The sequence below is a fragment of the Ostrinia furnacalis genome, unplaced genomic scaffold (assembly GCF_004193835.3).
Source record: "Ostrinia furnacalis isolate ACB-3 unplaced genomic scaffold, ASM419383v2 OfSCF7462, whole genome shotgun sequence".
Taxonomy (NCBI): Eukaryota; Metazoa; Arthropoda; class Insecta; order Lepidoptera; family Crambidae; genus Ostrinia; species Ostrinia furnacalis.
In genome coordinates this window covers 88,592-110,295 of record NW_021137701.1, presented here as the reverse complement: position 1 = coordinate 110,295, position 21,704 = coordinate 88,592, and the positions used below count along the sequence as shown (strand labels likewise).

Sequence of the window (21,704 nt, the reverse complement as noted above, 5' to 3'; positions counted from 1 at the left end):
CATTGGACGATATTTTAAAGTTTTGTGGAGGGTAGTTAGTTTTGAATTGAAAGTAATGGTTGTTCTATTTTATTCCTTTAATTCATTTAATGTATGTACAAATAGGGTGTTATTTTGTGTTGTAAAGTGTAGTGAAGTGATCAATATACAAAAATGATTAATAATCTTGAAAGTGCATCAACATGTGNATCAAAATAATGTGAAGCGACTCGCGTGGGTTTGACCTAGATTTGGATTTTGGACTCGATGGAGTCTTGAATTGTTCTTCTCCATGGAATCCGTGAAAAAGTAAGTGTATTAAATAAAGAGTGTAATTCAATTTGCTACGAGGATATTGGTAAGAAAATATTAGCTTTTTTCTAGTGTACAGTCCGATTCAATATTAATTTGAAAGTGCATAAAAATAATATGAATCGAATGTCGCGTGGGTTTGACCTAGATTTGGACTTTGGGCCCGGACGGCGTCTTGAATCCTGCTTTTATTAAGTATTCGTGAAAAAGCAGGTGTATAACTAAATCGTGTAATTCAATTTGCTACGAGGATATTGGTAAAAAAATATAAGTTTGTTTTTGCTAGTGTACAATCCGATTCAATATTATGGCGGCTCGGAACATCGCACGAGTCGCTGCGCAGTACATAGCAGTACACATATAACGCCGATATTCACAAACGATGCTTGCCTAAGTAAAGCAGCCAATCGAACGCACAGCGTTGATTAGGGCTCTGTGATTGGTTCGTGTGTCACCCTGTGCGTCCACGCGCACTGTGAGACCTCATAATAATGTTTGTAAAGTTAGGCGAAGAAACCTGCGCGCATAGCACTCGCAAATATTCGAGCTGCACGCGCCTAAGTTTGAATCGGACTGTGCCTATGTTAAATTATTTCCTGTATGTAGTGTAGGTTAGTAGTGTAACCTTTTGATGATAATAATTTCAATTCGATAAATTCATACACATTTTTTGCTGTTGATAAAAATGTTCTTTTGTGACGTGGCAAAATGGAATTTACATCGAATGTTAAATGTACTACCCTACTTTTATAACAAACAATGGTGCAGTGGAGTTTTCGATTTTGGAAGGCGTCCCGGGTTTAATTCTTGGCCGGGTCAATTTATAGAAATATATTTTGATCGTCTCTAGGTTTTAAAATTATTGAAGTATTGTGGAATAAAATGATGAGGCATGCATTATTTTAAGATTCTTTAACCGTGCGTTCGAAACTACAATGCCTTCATAGGTTTGAATCCCAGAGGTAGACAATTGAGCCTTCTTTTATAAATATTGTATACAAGACTGAATTATCATTGGAAAAATAATATTTTAGTTAAGTAGAGACCTAGGTAGTTTTACCTTCACGCATCATGATCGCGAAAGTGATTATACAATCATTGAGTGTGATGATGTGTGTTGTAGTACCTTTGTATAGAATTATTAATTGATTTGCCAGTATTGATGTTCGACGCGCTCACCCTGAGACAATGGGCCGCGGGAAACGCATAATTACGCAAAAAACCAACATCCGATTGCCTGTTTCATATTTCCCAACGCAGTAACTTACACGGCCCCACTTGATATCCACGTATTCAATAAAAGCGCGCCAAAATATTCGGATGTCAAGGCCGCCATTTTGAAAAGACCNTGAAAAACTGTCAAAATTTGCGCGGGCAAAATGACAGCCGCTAGTGCTGTGTACGCGTTGGTATTTTTCACTGTGATCGGTTTTCAAGTGACCGCGTGGACAATCGATTTGCCGGAAGTTAGGAAATTTTATTTCGAACGTTTCGAAAAACATGAAGCCAAAGAAAATCTAAATAATGAGTCGTACGATAATATAAACGGGAATAGTGTTCATAATGCTAAAGATATGCAAGTTTACGACTTGAATAAAAATAATAGAATTAAAGACCGCGGCGAAGAGAAGAGCAAATATGCGGATTCGTTTAATAATTACGAGTCCTACATGGTGCGAAAAGTAAGTATAAAATTAAATTATATAATAAAGTTAGTTTATTAGTACTATATCTTAAATATGAAGGTAGTTGTATATTGTTATTCCTAGAATATCATCATCTTCGATCAAGCGTAAAAAACGTTAATTACCTAGTCACCTCGATTAACTTGACTCCAATTAGGTAGTTATTAATTTATTTTACGTTATGCATGAAAGAATGTGTTTCTATTCAAGCTACTTACATTGTTATTAATAATAAGTTGCTTGTCTTGTAATAAAACTAATAATTAGTTAGTCATCTCTCTCAACAGATTGTGAATTCATAAATTAACTTTTTTCTTCTTTAAAAAAAAAGCATAATTGAACTTTCTATCGCCACTGCGATTGACTTTCGTTGCTTTCGTGTTTCAAGGAATAAATAAATAAATAAATAAATAAATCTTTGGACAATTTCACACAGCGCCAGCCCTAAAGTAAGCAACTTAATGGTTGTGTTATGGGTGCTAGCTTAACGGATATACTACTTATATACTTTTTTTTTTAAATACATAAATATTATACATAGTCACACCCAGACCCGTCACAGAAATTAAAATTCATCATTTCAATTTCTGCCCGGCCGGGAATCGAACCCGGGACCTCTCGGCATAGTAGTCCGTTCTGAACCACTACACCAAACGGCCGACGGACGACGAATAATCGCAAGTAAATAAATATTTTCTTCACAAAAAAGTAACAATAATATTTACCTACACCATTTTTTAGAAAGTTAGCGTTAGCCGCAACGCATCGCAACGTCCACACTCGTGTCTCATTTCTCTTACTTTTGTAAAGACTGTTAGATACATAAAGAATTACCTATGTATCTTTTTTCTTTTCATTCTGTTATTTTGTTTTAATTTTTGTAAGCCCCTGCATAAAAGACACCCAATAAAAATTTGTGTCTTGGCAGTTACAACACTGTCAAGATGGTACTGAGTGGTTGACCTTTTTGGCAACTTTATTAGTTTTTTAAATATATTTTTTCTTTTTTTAAGTGTAATGTCTTTTGTTGCCAAATAAAAAAAATATTATTTCCTTCTTCTAACTTCTAGGTGCAGGATGCCCTTCACAATGGTAGCGTATACGTGGACGGCCTGCGTCTGTCCATCGAGCGGTACATCGAGGTGCTGGAAAACTGCAGCCGGCTCAACTTGACCTCGGTAAGGAACATGCGAGTTTACTCATTTCAATTGTTTATGATTTCTACTTTAGTGTCAGGGCCTTTATATTTTGTTTCTGTTTCTTTATTTCCATTCAAATACACTGTAAGACGTTAGAGATTATTGGAATATCCACAATTTGGACTAAATTAATATGACTGGGAATCGAACCACGCATTCTATGTGTAAATCACGCCATGTCTGTCTGTTTACTTGTCGCTTTAAATTACTAATGCGTCTTCAAAGTCTTCTTCGTTGCACTTAACAAAATTAGCGAATTTCTACAATGAATCTCTTTAGCAATAAATCAAATTAAATCTACCTTTCAAAACGCTAATCATCAGAATATACAGAGTGTCTGGGCATGTAGTGATCAAACTTTAAGGGCGAAATCTAGTTACAATTTTATCGATAAAAATACTTCAAATTTGGGGCTTGACCCATTTATCGCAAAATTACAAGGATTTAAGTTTTTAATTTTTAGTTTCACCTTTTCCTTCAAAAACAAGTGAAAGCGTGGGTAGCTTAACATTAATAAGCAAATATTTTATATCATGCGATAGTCAATAAAATTATCTTTTAGTAGAAGTAGAAAACAGACACAAGTTTCATACATTTTATGGGAATAAGAATGGATTTAATTAGAAAAATACATGATTTTTTTCTCTTCTTTTTCAGTTATTTTCCAACACAAGAAAAACCAGGTCGTTAAAGTATGTTTTTTTTGCATTTTATTATTAGTATTTGAGCTATTCTACAAAACGAATGTAAATTTATTACTCTACGTCTATTAGTTTCGACGTAATTGTTGAACTAAGAAGAAGAAAGAAGAAGGGGTATCTTCTCAGTCGGTTCCATAGTACGTCGGAATAGGTTGTGTGATTCTTTCAGGCAGTGCATTTTCGCATGTTAGCAGCGCTATGGAACAGGCTGGGAAGGGGTATCTTTGTTCAACAATTACCTCGGAACTAATAGTCGTAGACTAATAAATTTACATTCGTTTTATAGAATAGCTCAAATACTAATAATAAAATGCAGAAAAAACATACTTTAACGACCTGGTTTTTCTTGTGTTGGAAACATATGTTCCTGGTCAGGCTATACCTATAAAATTAAATTATTTAATACAGTTAGTTTAGTAGTACTATGTTTTAAATTATGAAGGTAGTTGTATATCGTTAGGTGTCATAGAATATCATCATCTTCGATCAAGTGTAAAAATGATTAATTACCTTGTCACGTTGAGGAACTTTACTTCAGTGAAGTAGTTATTAATTATTAATTTACACGTTATGCATGAAAGAATATGTTTCTATTCAAGCTACTTAACTACATTGTTAATTATTAATAATGAGTTGCATGTCATAAATTATAACCAATAATAATTAGTAGTCATCTTTCTTTTAAGATTGTATTCATAATTTTTTTTTCATCTTGAAAAACGAAGCATTTTAAACTTATCTATCGCCTCTGCAATTGTTTTTCATGTTTTATGGTTACTGAGTGGATTTAGCAATTTTATCGTTTCGTTTTTTTTTCAATTGTAATGTCTTGTTGCCAAATAAAATTATTTCCTTCTTCTTTTAACTTAGGTGCAGGATGCCCTTCACAATGGTAGCGTATACGTGGACGGCCTGCGTCTGTCCATCGAGCGGTACATCGAGGTGCTGGAAAACTGCAGCCGGCTCAACTTGACCTCGGTAAGGAACATGCATTAATTGTTTATGATTTCTACTTTAGGCCTTGTTATTTTGTTTCTGTTTCAATATTTCCATTCAAATACAATATAGGGGAACCTGTTGAACCTTGGACAGAGTTGTACCTAAAACAATTGTATATATTTTTTAAATTATGCGGTTTTATGAAAAGTTGTCTAGGGTATTACATACGTTATTTGTCAACATTAACGTGAAGTTAGCTAAGATTCGCCGACGCCGTGCAAGTACAAGAAAAAATGGTAATTTAATATTTTACACTGACGCAGTGAGATTTTGGAGGTTTACTTCATGTCAATTTATGAAAAATGTTGCATGTTTGACAAAACGGTTATAGTTAGAACATAATCTTTATATATCTAGCTACTGGACGATATGAGTTTCAGATTCTAAGCTCAAATGGAAGTGGGTTTATTATGCTTATTAAGTGAAGTAGTCGTAATGTTGTACCTTGACCACCCAACTAGCGATGTACCTTGGTCACTGTTTTTCATTACGTTTAAATGAGAATTTTATTGTAATAAAAAAAAATTATACTGTTATAGAAGCAAATGCCCCGAAGACCTCAAAATAGCAATTTAAAGTCTGTTTTTGATATATTTTTTTATAATTTCTAATGTTTTTTAAATTTACGTTTAATGTATCTTCATATGACTTTTTTAAGATTATTTACGTTGATAAAGCGGTTTTAATGGATATTTAATTCATTATGTTTTGGACAAACCGTTCACGTGCTTATCTTCGACAAAGTAGAAAATGTACGTTTAGTTAATAACCCTCTCTACGTCCAATAGCTCGTCACCCGCAGGCTCCCAAGCCTTATAAAGGGCCACCTTAACCAGCGTATCCCTGTCAGGGCTCGCGAGTTGGATTCGCCTATCCTTGTTCGTCCCAGCCGATCCTTAACTGCGGTTGCTGCACCTCTTCCTTGCACTCTCCTGAACGACACTGTGTTATCTACTATGGTTCCCCCTCTTCCTTGTACCCTCCTGTACGACTGTATTGCTTAGCCGTATGCCTGGTCCAATGTTCGATGCCACAAAATCAACTTCATACGCGTGAAAATAGTTTAAATACTATTTCCCGTGCTTGCAACATTTTTCTTTACTGCTTCGCCTCTATTAGTCGTAGAGTGAATGTATGTATCCTATAGCCTTTCTCAATTTATGAGCTATTCAACACAATAATAATTATTTAAATCAAACAACCAATTCTTGCTGTCAGTAACAGTAGCCACATCTGTTTTAAGATCAAGTAAGTCAAGAAATCTGTTTTCAGTAGCTCTGCAAACTGCACTAATTCGCCACCTAGGCTGTTCTCCAAATCAATTAACATACTGACAGTAGTTTCACAGTTCATTTATGAAAACCTTTTATATTATGTTCGAAAAATATAGAGCAATTCACGAAAAAGAGCGATTTGCATAACTTTAATACAAGAAACAAAAATAAACTTGCCGTTCCAAATTTCTAGGCCAGTAGAATTAGATTTTAAATCGGAAATAATTCCTACAAAAGATTTTATTGCTTTAATGGCTTCATTGGTTGCCCATTAAGACTCTACTAGGTTTTCGACTTCGACGAAGTTGTGCTTAAGTGGTGGGGGCCTCCGAAAGGGGCGTTTTTTCGGTTTTCCGGTTATACCGCGTAAAGGACTTACCGTATCGAAAAGTGGTCTTCAGGACGGTTAAAGAGCACTTCATTCTGCATTGAATAAGACCAAATTCATATGTTTTGGACAAACCGTTCTCGTGCTTATCTTCGACAAAGTAGAAAATGTACGTATAATTAATAACCCTCTCTATGTCCAATAGCTCGTCACCCGCAGGCTCCCACTTTGTTGAATATACTCGTAGAACATGATTTCCTTAAAGAAGTTGATATTGAAAGTGTTATCTCTAAATTTGCCCACATTAAATCAAGAAAAGTTCATTTGTAGATAACAGTTTTGTTTCATTTAATACCCTAAACTTGAGAACCTAAAGCAAACCAAGGGCCCCTTGATAGAAATTTGCTACAGGCCCCGCGCTGGCTTAATCCGGCACTGGTTGGAAAATAACTGAAAAAGAAGAGAAAAAAATCATATATTTTTCTAATTAAATCCATTCTTACTCCCATAAAATGTATGAAACTTGTGTCTGTTTTCGACTTCTACTAAAAGATAATTTTATTGGCTATCGCATGATATAAAATAATTGCTTATTAATGTTAAGCTACCCACGCTTTCACTAGTTTTTGAAGGAAGAGGTGAAAACTAAAAATTAAAAACTTAAATCCTTGTAATTTTGCGATAAATGGGTCAAGCCCCAAATTTGAAGTATTTTTATCGATAAAATTGTCTCTAGATTTTGCCCTTAAAGTTTGATCACTACATGCCCGGACACACTGTATAGATGTCTCGTAGGGCGCTACCATCAATACTGGTTTGTTAGTTTTTGATTTTTGCCACTGGACGTTTCATAATCGTTGGACTATTGACGTCAGTGCTAGTGTTAGTGAAGTAGCAGCATAGTGCGGTCTCAAAGCTTATTCAGTGTTAATAAAGGCACCTCGCCGATGGTGTCCCGGACTCCCGGTTAGTGAAGTTTAACTTGCCTAGTGAAAGTGTAGATTTAGATAGCGGATATTAAAGACTCTAACGTATAGTAGTCACTGCCTAATTACATCCATGTCATAATCATCATCATTTCAGCCATAGGACGGCCTGCGTCCACCGCTTCCCTGATACCTTTACGATGTTGTCGGTCCACCTTGTAGGTGGGCGTCCCACGCTGCGTTTTCCGGTACGCGGCCTCCATTCCAGAACCTTTCTGCCCCATCGGCTGTCCCCATAAGCTATTGATTGATATAAAATATGTCATCAACCCTAGGACCTCCCGCCCGAGTTAACATCGCCGTTATCCATTGGCGATTTCACCAGCGTCCGCGCCTGGGTGACCACCTGCCGTCGAGCCACCGAGTCGAGCGAGCACGTGCGGCGGCTCGCCGAGCTGGCGCTGTGGACCACGCGTCGGTTGCAGGACGTGGCTTTCACTGCTAAGTACAGCAAGGTCGGGACATGAGGGCTATAGTATTTGTCTTACCAGCTAGCGCTAAGGTCCAGCTGTCACTTGCTGGCATTCACTGCTAGTCTCTAGTAGCTAGTATTCACTAGTTGACGCCGCTGTAGATCCTGTACATTATAGCTCTAGCGAATAACTGAGTCCAGTACTTGAGGTATGGAAGCTGCACGGAAGGACAGCCCTCCTGCGTTTTCAAATAGTATGAAATTTTTGTCGTTTATCGCGAGACAGCCATGGCTGCTAAAGTTGCATTAAACGTGAAAGCGTAAGAAGGAGCATCACATTTGCACTCACTAAGATGTCGTCATTGTAGAGTAAGGCCCTACCACTTTCTAGTAGCTAAGAATGGCGCCAACCGCTAAAGTGACAGGAGTGACTATCGCATATCGTCGCTTGCCTCTCTAACTGACGTAACAATAAATAATAAAAAAAAAATAATAAGAAAAAGCAATAAATACATTCTATTCTATTCTATTCTAACTGACATTTTTCAGGCCATTAGACAGATCGATTCGTCTTGCAAAATTGATTAAGGTCAATATCTGTGATTAAGGTGGTGTAGAGAACTCAGTTTCGAAAAAAATGTCAGATACGTCAGTTAGAGAGGCAAGCGACGATATGCTGTCACCACGATGTCACTACTAGAGTAAGGATCTATCCACCGGCGCCGTGGCCAGCGTCCGCGCCTGGGTAACCACCTGCCGTCGAGCCACCGAGTCGAGCGAGCACGTGCGGCGGCTCGCCGAGCTGGCGCTGTGGACCACGCGTCGGCTGCAGGACGTAGCATTCACTGCTAAGTACAGCAAGGTCGGTAGATTCAAAGGGGACTATGGTTTTTGATCCCAGCTGGCGCCCCTAGAGTAGGTCCTGTCACTCGCTATGACTGTAATAGTGGCGCTAACTGGTGAGTGCTGAAGTGGCAGGAGTAATATCGCATTCGCAGGGGAGTCGGAGCGGCACGGGACGGGTGACATTGATTTGACCGAGCATACATACATATACAAGTCTGAAGCACATCTGAAGTATCGCTGACGTTTGACGTCACAAAAAATCTTATGTGCTGTCATATTTGCTACCAGTTGGCGCCACTGTAAAGTCCTATCACTCGCTGACGTTCACTGCTAAATATAGCAAGATTAACAAGGATCATTATCATTTCAGCCAAAGCAGGACGTCCACTGGTGAATATAGGTCTTCCTCAATGATTTCCATTCTGACCGATTGGTAGCCTGCATCCAGCGCCTTCCTGTAAATGAGGTCGCCCGTCAGTCCACCTTTATGGTCGCCTCTTCACAAATTCAATATCAAAAGTATTGGGATTACTTAACGTTACTCTCTTATTTCCAAAAAATATAAAAGAATTAATGGGCAATAGTACCTACCTATAATAATACCCACGTAGGTACATTACCCATTCTTTCTTTTGAATATTAACCTATATTGCTTAGATTAATAAAACCTAGATGGATAGTCTNTTCAGATTCTAAGCTCAAATGGAAGTGGGTTTATTATGCTTATTAAGTGAAGTAGTCGTAATGTTGTACCTTGACCACCCAACTAGCGATGTACCTTGGTCACTGTTTTTCATTACGTTTAAATGAGAATTTTATTGTAATAAAAAAAAATTATACTGTTATAGAAGCAAATGCCCCGAAGACCTCAAAATAGCAATTTAAAGTCTGTTTTTGATATATTTTTTTATAATTTCTAATGTTTTTTAAATTTACGTTTAATGTATCTTCATATGACTTTTTTAAGATTATTTACGTTGATAAAGCGGTTTTAATGGATATTTTGCTAGAATTTATGTTAAATGATAAAAAATAAAAAAAAACTACATTGCAAGTTAAAGCCACTCCAGCGCGTATTTTGTCCTACACGACATAACATATCAACATTCAACTAAATTTTCTAGATAAAATGTTGAATATTGTCATATTTTTGTTGATTGTGTAAGGCTAAACATGGACTGGAGAGCCGGCTTAAACTTAAGTGATTTGTTGCCAAAAAATTGTGAAAAATAATTAATACAAAAAATATGGATGAGGATCTTTTTTAAAAAATACTTTTGCTTAGATATTGTTGCTAATAACTGTAATAATTGGTATTTCAAATAATAATTTAACAGAAAATTAACAAATTGAAGCGAATATAAGCATTTATTTAAATTTAAATAGGTACAACGTACACGGTCCAAGGTACATCTGGTTTGTTGTACCTAGGACAGTTTTCCTTTTTTTTTTCTACCAGCTAGTAGGTATGCCCAAATTTTTAAAATTATACACAATTTTATGAATTAATTATGTAGTTAATTAAATGATCTTTAAATATAACTGCACTAGACAAGTTTAACTATCACCATGATTTTTCAAAAAATCAAAATTCGAAAAACTGGCCTAAGTACAACAGGTTCCCCTAATAATATTAGAGATTATTGGAATTTGCTCGATTTGGACTGGATACGACTGGGAATCGAACCACGCACCCTTTGTGTAAATCACGCCATGTCTGTCTGTTTACCTATCGCCTTAAATTACTAATGCTATCAGTTAGATATTGTCATTCGTCAACTAACACTTCAATTAGCGAATTTCTACAATGAATCTCTTTAGTAAAAAAAAAACAAATTAAATCTACCTTTCAAAACACTAATCATCAGTACACAGATGTCGTATGGGGCGCTACTATCAATAATTTGTTGTTAGTTTTTGATTTTTGCCACTGGACGTTTCAAAATCGTTGGACTATTGACGTCAGTGCTAGTGTTAGTGAAGTGGCAGACATAGTGCGGTCTCAAAGCTTATTCAGTGTTAATAAAGGCACCTCGCCGATGGTGTCCCGGTTAGTGAAGTTTAACTTGCCTAGTGAAAGTGTAGATTTAGATAGCGGATATTAAAGACTCTAACGTATAGTAGTCACTGCCTAATTACATCCATGTCATAATCATAATCATTTCAGCCATAGGACGGCCACTGCTGAACATAGGCCTCCCCCATCCCCCTGGCCTGCGTCCAGCGCTTCCCTGATACCTTTACGATGTTGTCGGTCCACCTTGTAGGTGGGCGTCCCACGCTGCGTTTTCCGGTACGCGGCCTCCATTCCAGAACCTTTCTGCCCCATCGGCTGTCCCCATAAGCTATTGATTGATATAAAATATGTCATCAACCCTAGGACCTCCCGCCCGAGCTAACAGCACCGTTATCCATCGGCGATTTCACCGGCGTCCGCGCCTTGGTGACCACCTGCCGTCGAGCCACCGAGTCGAGCGAGCACGTGCGGCGGCTCGCCGAGCTGGCGCTGTGGACCACGCGTCGGTTGCAGGACGTGGCTTTCACTGCTAAGTACAGCAAGGTCGGGAAATGAGGACTATAGTATTGCCCTTGTAGAATAAGGTCCAGTTACTCACTTGTGGAAGACAGCGTCTGTAGGATGTTGCGTTCACTGCTAAGTACAGCAAGGCTATCAGATGCAAATTGAGACTATCGTATGATAGTTGGCGCCACTGTAAAGTAAGGTCCTGTCACTCGCTGGCGTTCACTGCTAAGTATAGCAAGGTTAGCAGAATCAAATGAGGATATCATTTTGCTACCAGTTGGAGCTACTGTAGAGTAAGGCAGGTATGCTGAGCTGGCGTTATAGGCCACGCGTCGCCTGCAGGTGGCGTTCACTGCTAAGTACAGCAAGGTTGGAAAACCAGGTTATTTGCTACCAGCTAGCGCCCCTAGAGAAGGTCCTGTCATTTGCTGGCGTTCACTGCTAAGTGCAAAGAATTTGCTAACATTTGGCGCCACTGTACAGTAAGTTATCCATGCTGAGCTAGAGCTGTGGACCACGCGTCGGTTGCAGGACGTGGCCTTCACTGCTAAGTACAGCAAGGTTAGTAGATTCAAAGGACTATCAACAGCTGGCACGACTAACCAGTGGTATGACCTTAGTCTATATTGGCGTGAACTTGGTAAATGCAACTGCTATAGTCCTCTATCTTGCATCATAGCCATTTCTGTGATCATAGCCACTAGCGATTGACAGGAGCCAAAACGATAGCTCTCATTGGTATTTATTGTGTTGAGTATTATTTTAATAACTCAAATAACGGGGTTTGTTAATCAAATTCTTGTGTTAGGTAGTTACACAAGAATTTGGTTACCTCAATAGTCTACCAAAATATTGTTGCCTCAAAATAATATCAATGAATGGAAAGGACAATGACCAAAAATGTATGGAGTGTGGTCCAAATGTCCACCACTAACGAGACCTATGTAGTAAAATAGTCTAGTAAATACTGATTCATTATAACCAAACCGCAATCAAAAATATGCTGTCAGTAAAAAGTTATGACTGAATGAAAAGTCTGTTTTTTACCTTTTCATCCGAAAAATGTTCTTGATATCATTCTATCCATTGCACATTTTGGACTAATCTACGTATGTTATGTCATGTCGCATGTGGCGCGGGGCTATAGATGAATTTTATTAAATATTATATATTATACTAGCTGTGCCTACGACTTTGTATGCGTGAAAATAGTTTAGTAGAAAATAGTTGTCTTTACTGCTCCGCCCCTATTGGTTGTAGGGTGATGTTATTTATTGTAAAACCATCCTTGATAAATGGGCTATCCATAACAAAAATATTTTTTTAAATCGGACCAGTAGTTCCTGAGATTAGCGCGTAAACTACTACAATTTTTCAAACAGTCAAAACTTTTTACTGACAGCTTTTTTTTTTTCGTCCCATACTGAAAGTTAATCTCTATTTAATGGACTATAAGCCAATATAGGTCTCATTATTGGTGGACATTTGGACCACTTTTGGTCATTGTCCTTTCAATAAATAATTTATTCTCATTCCTTTTTGTGTGATTATTTGTCTGTGTATCAAAATTGTTTGTTTCCTTAATATTAATAAATAAATAAATAAACTAGGTACAAAATAAATATACCTACATAATATCATGTGTTAGGAGATTTCGTTAAAAATCTTTGCCAAAAGTTCAATCGTTTTATCTTGTTCGAGGCTTAATTGAGCACTAGCTACTACTGACTACTTATCCCAGAAAACATCTGACGTTCTCCAAACCTTACCATCTGCTTACAGGATGACAGCATGGAAGAGAACGAATTGTTACTGCGTCTGGCGTGGTATCTGGACAAGCTGGCGCATCTCACAGGCTACGACCCTAATCCCGAAGATCACACCACCACTGCTAGACCACCAGGTTAGTAAAGTAATTTATAAGAAAGCTAAGATCAAAATAAAAAAGGAAGATTTATGGTATGTCATTGGGGAAGATACCCTAAAATAGGAGTGTATATCATAGTTGCGATAAACAAAGGTGCTACAAACGTAGTGGCGACAGTACGTTATGCCGACAATCAATGGCGCGACTGCACATTAGCTCGACGAACGTTAGCGCGACAGAACGATGGGGCGACAAACGAAAGCACGACAGTACTTTGGCGCGACAAACCCTAGCGCGACATTACTTAGGCTCGACAAACGATTGCACGACAGAACCTCCCTACTGGGCTACATAGGTCTAACATAGGTCTCCGGTGAGCGAGACAGAGCAAAGAGCTCCCAAGTTTCGTGCAAGCTAGATAAAGTAGTCAGCGAGTCCGAAAGTAAGCATGCACCTAATTTAGACAGCACACTTGCGATACGCTACGGGACTATTCCCACAACTCGTTCCCACCGCTGCAACTCCTGTGTAGCCAGGATCTACAACTTGAGCGCCAATAAAGCCAACCAGTGAAGATACGCTAGTGTCGTACCTTCTCTTTTTGTTTTAATCAAAGTAAAAAAATATCAGATAACTTCTGAATGTCTATTTGTATTGCGCTGACTATACTTAGTTTCTTGCACTGCTTCTCTTCAGCACTGGCCCATTTATTGTCCTGAAGCAGTGGTAGGGTTAATACTGGGACGTGTAAAAGTGCTTTTTTATTGATTTGTGAATCAACACCGCCAAAGCGACTGTCCAAGCGTCTCAAGTTCTCAACTTTCAGTAAAGGTAAGTATCACAATTCCAGAAACAACACGTCTGCCCTCACTCGCCCTGCCTCTGCCGAACTTTCTGCCAAACATATCGGCTGAAGTGAAGAACGCCATACTGGAATGTCTCCGAGTAAACTCTAGCGAGCCCGCGACCCAAAGGTGTGCCCTGCCGATCCCGCCGCGGGCGCTCAGGCAAATCGCTAGGGTGTATAATTTAAGTGGTGCGTATTTCAATAAATCATCATCATTTCAGCCACAGGACGTCCACTGCTGAACATAGGCCTCCTCCAATGATCTTCCACATGGCGCGGTTGGTAGCGGCCTGCATCCAACGCCTTCCTGCGAACTTTATAAATAAATTTAATATTATCAAAGCTCATGTTCGAATTCATATAAACAAAAAGCCAAAAATCGGAGGTAAATAGATAAACAGGCTCATGTTTGCCATGTTCAAACTCTAGGAGAGAGAATGCGTACTAGGTCCCAAACTAATAGTAGGTACCTATTGCCATCGATCTAATAGCTAACTAGGTAGACCGACGATCTGATGAAGGTAGGAAGTACCTGGATGCGGGCAAAGCGAACAATCGTTGTGGAAAAAGAAAATCCTTGAAGGAGGCCTTTCTCCAGTTGTGAACGTCATTTGGCTGAAACGATGTCTACTACAAAATAAGTTAGGAACACTTAAGCAGGAATCGAAAGCTAATCAATCAATACTAATCATAATATTTTTTCTCCGCCTCGTTGTTTTTTGTGCTTTTTAGTTGTCAAATAAATAATTTTTCTTTCTTTCTTTCTTTCTATTATATTTAGGTAGGTATTATTTAACAGTTGTTAACAAACTGTAATACAACTTTAATTTGAGTAATAGGTTGTCGAAATGTAGTAATTAGCAGTCATCGGAAACAGTAATTCGATGTAATTTGGCTACAGTTATGCACTGGAAAATTTTGTACTCAATATTGAGCAGTTTCTAATTGGTATTAATGAGGGTTTTCGCGAATGAAAAATCCGCCAGATGGCAATACGTAGATGCGAAGTCCAAATGCTGCATGATTGGTTATTTTTGACATGACATTGACAGATATGTCAAAATCCACCAATCACGCAGCAGTCAGACCCCACATCCACGTCCCGCCATCTAGCGGATCTTTCATTCACGAAAACCCTCATTGAACTGAGTTATTTTTCACTTCCGCAGATTCCTCCGAAACAGACGCGTCACTTGATACGTCAGGCCGAGTACCACGAAGATTGAGTGACGACACTCCGCTCCCATCCCTAGAACCGGAACTGCTGCTCGCCACAGACAACAAACGCGTTTTCGCGCCAATTCTGACACCTGTCAAATCCGTTCAGAAACGCTCCGTCACAGATTCGGTAGATCCGTTGGTGAAGGTTTTGAAATATTACGCGAAGCACAAAATTTGGGTTAATTCTAATCCTCTCGTTGAAATTTCAGACGAATCTGCGCCTAATAATGATGTCTATGATGTTAAAAACGATTTGCACCCTAAAAATATCCAAAAACGGTCATTAGATGATAAACCACAAGTTATAAACAAGCTTCAAACAAATCCTTTGCAGGATCTTAGCAAATACATTAAAGGAAAACCTAGTATCCACTACAACATCAACAGAGAACGTTTCCGTTCTGCTCTAGACGCTATTCACAGCAAAAAGGTACTTTCGAACAACAAAATAAAGAAGTTAAAAAAGATTTTTAGATACCGACGTTCGCCCTACGAGTTTGAACACCACCACCACGAGCATTTTCTTCCACACATTCCACACGACCACGTAATAAAAACGCACACAAACGTCCACTACGAACCTCACAAAGATCCGGCAGTCGTAGCTAAGGAGACCGTTGAAAAAATAAAGGCGACCATAGACAAGATACACACGAAAAAGGTTATATTGCACAAGAAGATTGAAGCGTTGAAACATATTTTGCGGTCGAAACGGTCTACGCACTATGAGGGTGTGATCCGGCCCCGTATATNGCGTATTTCGGACAATCCTCAGCCAGACTTGAGTTATTTTGTAAAGAATAGGGTAGGCACAAATTTTAATAGGGATTTGGCTCAAGCAGCATCGGTCAGAGCGTCGCTAGAGAATGCTTTCCAGAGGGGAAACATTTTGGTGGTACAGCGGTACGGAGCTAACTACAATCCAGCTGTTCTCAACCCTTTCTATGCTGGAGTGCTTCAATCTATGAGTGATTCTTAACCCTCAATCGCTCAATGGTAGTATAGTAACCACATTATTTCAAACTTTATTGCCTTGTGTTAAGGTCTAAAAACAAGGATTTTTTTTTAACTTGCGTATCCGTTCTACAGCCGTATTGGGGCAGTAGTTTCTTTTCTTAACAATAACGTTATCATAAATCACTGGTTAACGCAGCGTAGGACGTCCACCCACAAGGTGGACCGATGACCTCGTAAAGTAGCAGGAAGGTGCTGGATGTAGGCTGCTACCAACAGATCATTGTGGAAATCATTGGGGAAGGCCTATATTCAGCAGTGGACGTCCTATGGCTGATATGATGATGATGAAATCACCGAGTTTTCATAACGTCATCACAATTTCTATATTGTTGTAATGTTGTATAATTTTTTTATTATACTTGTGTGCTTAATTTATTAAAATCAGATAGTTACTCTTCTAATACCAAAACTGTATTTCTGTGACGTAACTCGCCACCGCGTTCTAAAAGTTTGGCAGCGCCATCTTTTATTTATAAATAGAACTAGAATGAACACCTTAATAGAAACATAAATTAATGTAGTTTTATTTGTCGGTGTATATTATATTTAGTTTTATTTATTGGAGCATAATATTGAAATAAATAATTAGTTAAGTATTTAACATCAATTTTGTAGTTTAATAAAGCAAAACTGAATTTGTTTGTAATTTTACTGCATGGCAATAGCTCCAACAGTAAGTATAGTTCCAAAGTACTGAACTGTCCTATCCATGACATTGACAGTGGGGCGCCACCGTCAATACCGGATCGCTGGTTCCGATTTTTGCCATGTTGGAAACCATATAGTTGAACGATGGTAGCGCCCCCTGTCATTGAGTTAGGTGTGACAGTTCAGCGTGGGTCATCTATAGTCTCATTGTCACCGTGATAGTATGTCTCTTTGTCACAGTGACAGTATGTCTTTTTGTAACCGTGATATAGATGACCCACGCTGAACTGTCCCACCAAACTCAATGACAGGGGGGCGCTACCATCGTTCAACTATATGGTTTCCAACATGGCAAAAATCTGAACCAGTGATCCGGTATAGACGGTGGCGCCCCACTGTCAATGTCATCGACAGGACAGTCCAGTATTTTGGAACTATAGTACGTCTCTTTGTCACCGTGACAGTATGTCTTTTTGTCACCGTGACAGTATGTCTTTTTGTAACCGTGATAGTACGTCTCTTTGTCACCGTGACAGTATGTCTTTTTGTAACCGTAACAGTAGTCTCTTTGTCACCGTGACAGTAGTCTCTTTGTCACCATGATATATTTCTCTCCATAAATTGGAATTCAGAATTAGTACTACAATCCGGCCGAGTTAACGCACACCTGGCTGCCGTGACGTCACATCGACTCTGGTACGGACGGTAATGCGAGGGAGATTCGCATTCAACGTGGTGCGCAGTTAACTCGATTGGGTTGTAANCTCGTAAAGTAGCAGGATGGCGCTGGATGTAGGCCGCCGCAAGGTGGACCGATGGCCTCGTAAAGTAGCAGGAAGGCGCTGTATGTAGGCTGCTACCAACAGATCATTATGGAATTGGGGAAGGCCTATGTTCAGAAGTGGACGTCCTATGGCTGATATGATGATGATGAAATCACCGAGTTTTCATCTATATTGTTGTATTTTTTTTTATTATACTTGTGTGCTTAATTTATTTTAAAATCAGATAGTTACTCTTCTAATACCCAAAACTGTATTTCGATGACGTAACTTGCTACCGCATTCTAAAAGTTTGGCAGCGCCATCTTTTATTTATAAATAGAACTAGAATGAACACCTTAATCTATATATATAAAAATGAAACCCGTTTCGCGTTGTCACGGCATCACGTGTGAACGGCTGAACCGATTTCGATAATTCTTTTTTTTAAATGTTTGTGGAAGTCCAAGGATGGTTCTTACGGAAAAAAATATTAAGAAAATCTCTACGCTAAGGCGGTACGAAGTTCGCCGGGTCAGCTAGTAGATACATAAAATAATGTAGTTTTATTAATTTGTCGGTGTATATTATTTTTTAGTTTTATTTATTGGTGCATAATATTAATAAATAATTAGTTAAGTATTTAATATCAGTTTTTTAGTTTAATAAAGCAAAACTGAATTTATTTGTAATTTTACTACATGGAAATAGTAAGTCCCTTCTAAATCTTACATTAGTTTTTTAAGGCGCGACATTTGTCACCGTGACAATATGTCTCTTTGTCACCATGACAGTAGTCTCTTTGTCATCGTGACAGTAGTCTCCTTGTCACCGTGACAGTAGTCTCTTTGTCACCGTGACAGTAGTCTCTTTATCACCGTGACAGTAGTCTCGTTGTCACCATGATAGTATTTCTCTCCATAAATTGGAATTCGGAATTAGTACTACAATCCGGCCGAGTTAACGCACACCTGGCTGCCGTGACGTCACATCGACTCTGGTACGGAGGGTAACGCGAGTGAGATTCGCATTCAACGTGGTGCGCAGTTAACTCGATCGGGTTGTATGTTCTCTCTTTTACTCTTTATAAAAGTGTAAAAGAGAAATATATGTCACCGTAAAATTGTGAATTCCGTCAGATTATAATCTGACGTAGTTAAATTACAATCTAACCTAACCTAACCGACTGTTAGTTTACAATCTAACGCGTTATATTATAAACTGACAGAGTTCACAATTTCACGTTGACATATATACTGTCACGGTGACAAAATTGAATTTAGGAGAAAGGTAAACTGTCACGGTGACAAAATTGAGAAAATGAAACAAATGAATTAATTACACAAAAATATATTCAATAATAATAATTGAGAAGCAGTACGAACTACATTAACATGATTGTGGGACGTCCCAGTACATTTACGTACGTCCCAGTACATCTTACGTAAGAATATGCACAGATTACGAATTAAGCGTCAAGTTGTTACGGTCATTCTCAATAAAAGTATTTATGTATGTATCTGGTACGTACCCATAGTACAAGCTTTGCTTAATCTGGGACAGACAAAAAAGGTAAGGGTTGCCATTAAAAATACCTAAATGTTGCCATTTAAAAAATGGGGATATCAGTTTTGACAGTTCAAATAAAACGGCGCTACAGTCCTATCAACTTAAGCTGAGAATTGCATTTGTGTGAGTGATCGCCAAAAGTACAGTTAGTAAAACACATTCAAATAAAATTAATGTTTTATTAAAAGGAACTCCATAAAACACTAGCTACCAATCGGGCCGATGTAACGACACTTGACACATCCTTTTAAATAAATAAATAAATAAAAACAGGTCCTCGCTCAGCATATGCCAATTGCCAAGGCACGAAGTACTTCGACGCTGATATTCTGCGAGCACCGTTTATAGAGAGGGCGTCCAGTCAGCCTTACAAAATACAACAAAAAGACAAATAAATTTATAAAATTACAAAATAAAAACAGACTAAAAACTTTTCGTTCACACCTTTAAAATGTACGTATTCAATTAGCATAAAATTTCTTTCACTTGCCTGCTTAATGGCTATCGTACAGGAAATTCACTTACAGTAGGAGCCATTTCACTAATATTTGGAACACAATTACATAAAATTACACGTCTATCTGCTACCAGTACCGGGGGTGAAGTGAAGTATGTGAGCGGCAGGGAAGTGACGCGTGGCGGACGCGCCGCGCCTCAGGCCGCTTGCTATAATCTAGTATAAACCGGTTTAAACCATGCGCGGGACGCGCCGCGCCTCAAGCCGATTGCCACTCTACACTATCGGTGTGCACTCACACAAATGCAATTCTCAGCTTAAGTTGAGAGGACTGTACCAGTAACTCACTCGTCAGTGGTGGCAACTTTGAAGTATAAAAACGACAGCCCTCTTTGCAAAAACATTTCTAAAATTAATTCAAATTCAAATTCAAATTGTTTATTTGCCTACTAAGTGTACATTAAAGGTCTTATCACTAATACATTACAAAAAAAAACTTGTCAAAATTCCTGATTTTAACAAAAACAGTTGAATTAAAAAAAACAATAGAAAAGAACGACCATAATCAACTCGCGCGCATAAGACACCGCACCGCCGGGGACAAAATAGTATAACAATGTAATAAACTTGATAAAATCAACGACTACTAAGGGCGGGGGCCTACGGCCTGTTGTACTTTGCGGAGGGTCTATGAAGACAACTGAGGGGTCTTTTGTACCACTAATAAGCATTAATGGCGGAAAAAAGTGCAAGCGCTTATACGCAAAATGGCGATCGGTAAGCGGTAAGCGTTGTCACTCATAAAAAAACTAGCGGCCGCCCGCGACTTCGTACGCGTGGATCCCGTTTTACCCCGTTAGGGGTGGAGTTTCGTAAAATCCTTTCTTAGCGGATGCCTACGTCATAACATCTGCCTGCTTGCCAAATATCAGCCCAATCCGTCCAGTGGTTTGGGCTGTGTGTTGATAGATCATTATATCAGTCAGTCAGTCAGTCACCTTTGAGTTATATATATTTAGATGAAGGAAACACGTCACTATTGAAGTTAGCAAACGTGCCCTCGTCGAAAACTGACGTATGGGTCGCTATTTTTTCCGCCAAACATACCTATATAAGTTTCCAGAAAAATGTTATACATTTTAAGCTTTGCTTAGTTTGGGACTAGATGGCGCTGTTTATAAGCCCAAGGTTCTTGAGTGGTTGTTGTTCAGATCAAAGCATTCTGAACTTTATGTCAACAATGATAGGTCTTGAATTAGCAGTGTTAAAACTACCCTCAGTTGCAAAAACTTTCAACAAACTCCCGACGGTGCGGCAAGCGACTTAGAAATTAATAAAAATATTAAAGGACAAATGGCCGATTGATTTTATTCTTAAAGCGAAGTTAACTTAAATTATGCTCAATACAAAGTCTGCTGATTACGATTCGACTGACCAAAGAATATTTTTGGCTGTCGAATTTTCGCCAGTACATCAACCAACGACAAAATTACGTTACTTGATTTTCAATCTTAAGTTCAACGAATAATGTCGAAAATTCGCTCAGCATTTACTTGGATTTAATTTGTTATATCTCATTTTAAAAGATATTTTCTCTTTTTTTTTTTTGTTCTGTTGTAGGTTGAATTACTGGCGACTATACAGAGCCTTTAAAGAAAAAGGTTAAATATGAAATAATTATACTTAATTACTTACATTAAAAACTAGATATAACACATTATTATTGTCTCGCCGATGTATTTATTGCTTTAATACTTTTAAAAATGACGTTAACAGCCATATAAATATTTAAAACATGATTTAAAACAAAAAACAATGTCTGTTACTACCATAACATTAATTTAAAACATTGTTATAGAATAAATTCTTGTTTTAATGTTCAGAAATTTTAATTTAATTTAAAAGTTAAAAAGATTAAAAACACGTAAAACAGCACCATTTGTTTTACAAACAATTTAACGGTCAAACAAAAAATTATTCTATAACAAACAATTGTTTATTGTTTGCAATTAAATTGTTGGTCCCAATTTCCAAGTTCTCACATTTGTGACAGTTAATTTCAATGAAAATGG

The 21,704-nt window shown here is 38.2% G+C and overlaps 1 protein-coding gene across 1 annotated transcript; it reads left to right on the top strand.

Annotated features, from left to right (window-relative positions):
• Positions 1 to 1,865: 1,865 nt before the first annotated feature.
• On the top strand, positions 1,866 to 16,398 carry LOC114364682 (uncharacterized). Its single transcript, XM_028320918.1, has 7 exons — positions 1,866 to 1,973; positions 3,047 to 3,154; positions 4,747 to 4,854; positions 11,102 to 11,281; positions 13,028 to 13,148; positions 13,963 to 14,148; positions 15,129 to 16,398. Exons 1-7 carry the CDS (start codon positions 1,866 to 1,868, stop codon positions 16,157 to 16,159), a joined length of 1,842 nt encoding a protein of 613 aa, XP_028176719.1. The 3' UTR covers positions 16,160 to 16,398.
• Positions 16,399 to 21,704: the final 5,306 nt, after the last annotated feature.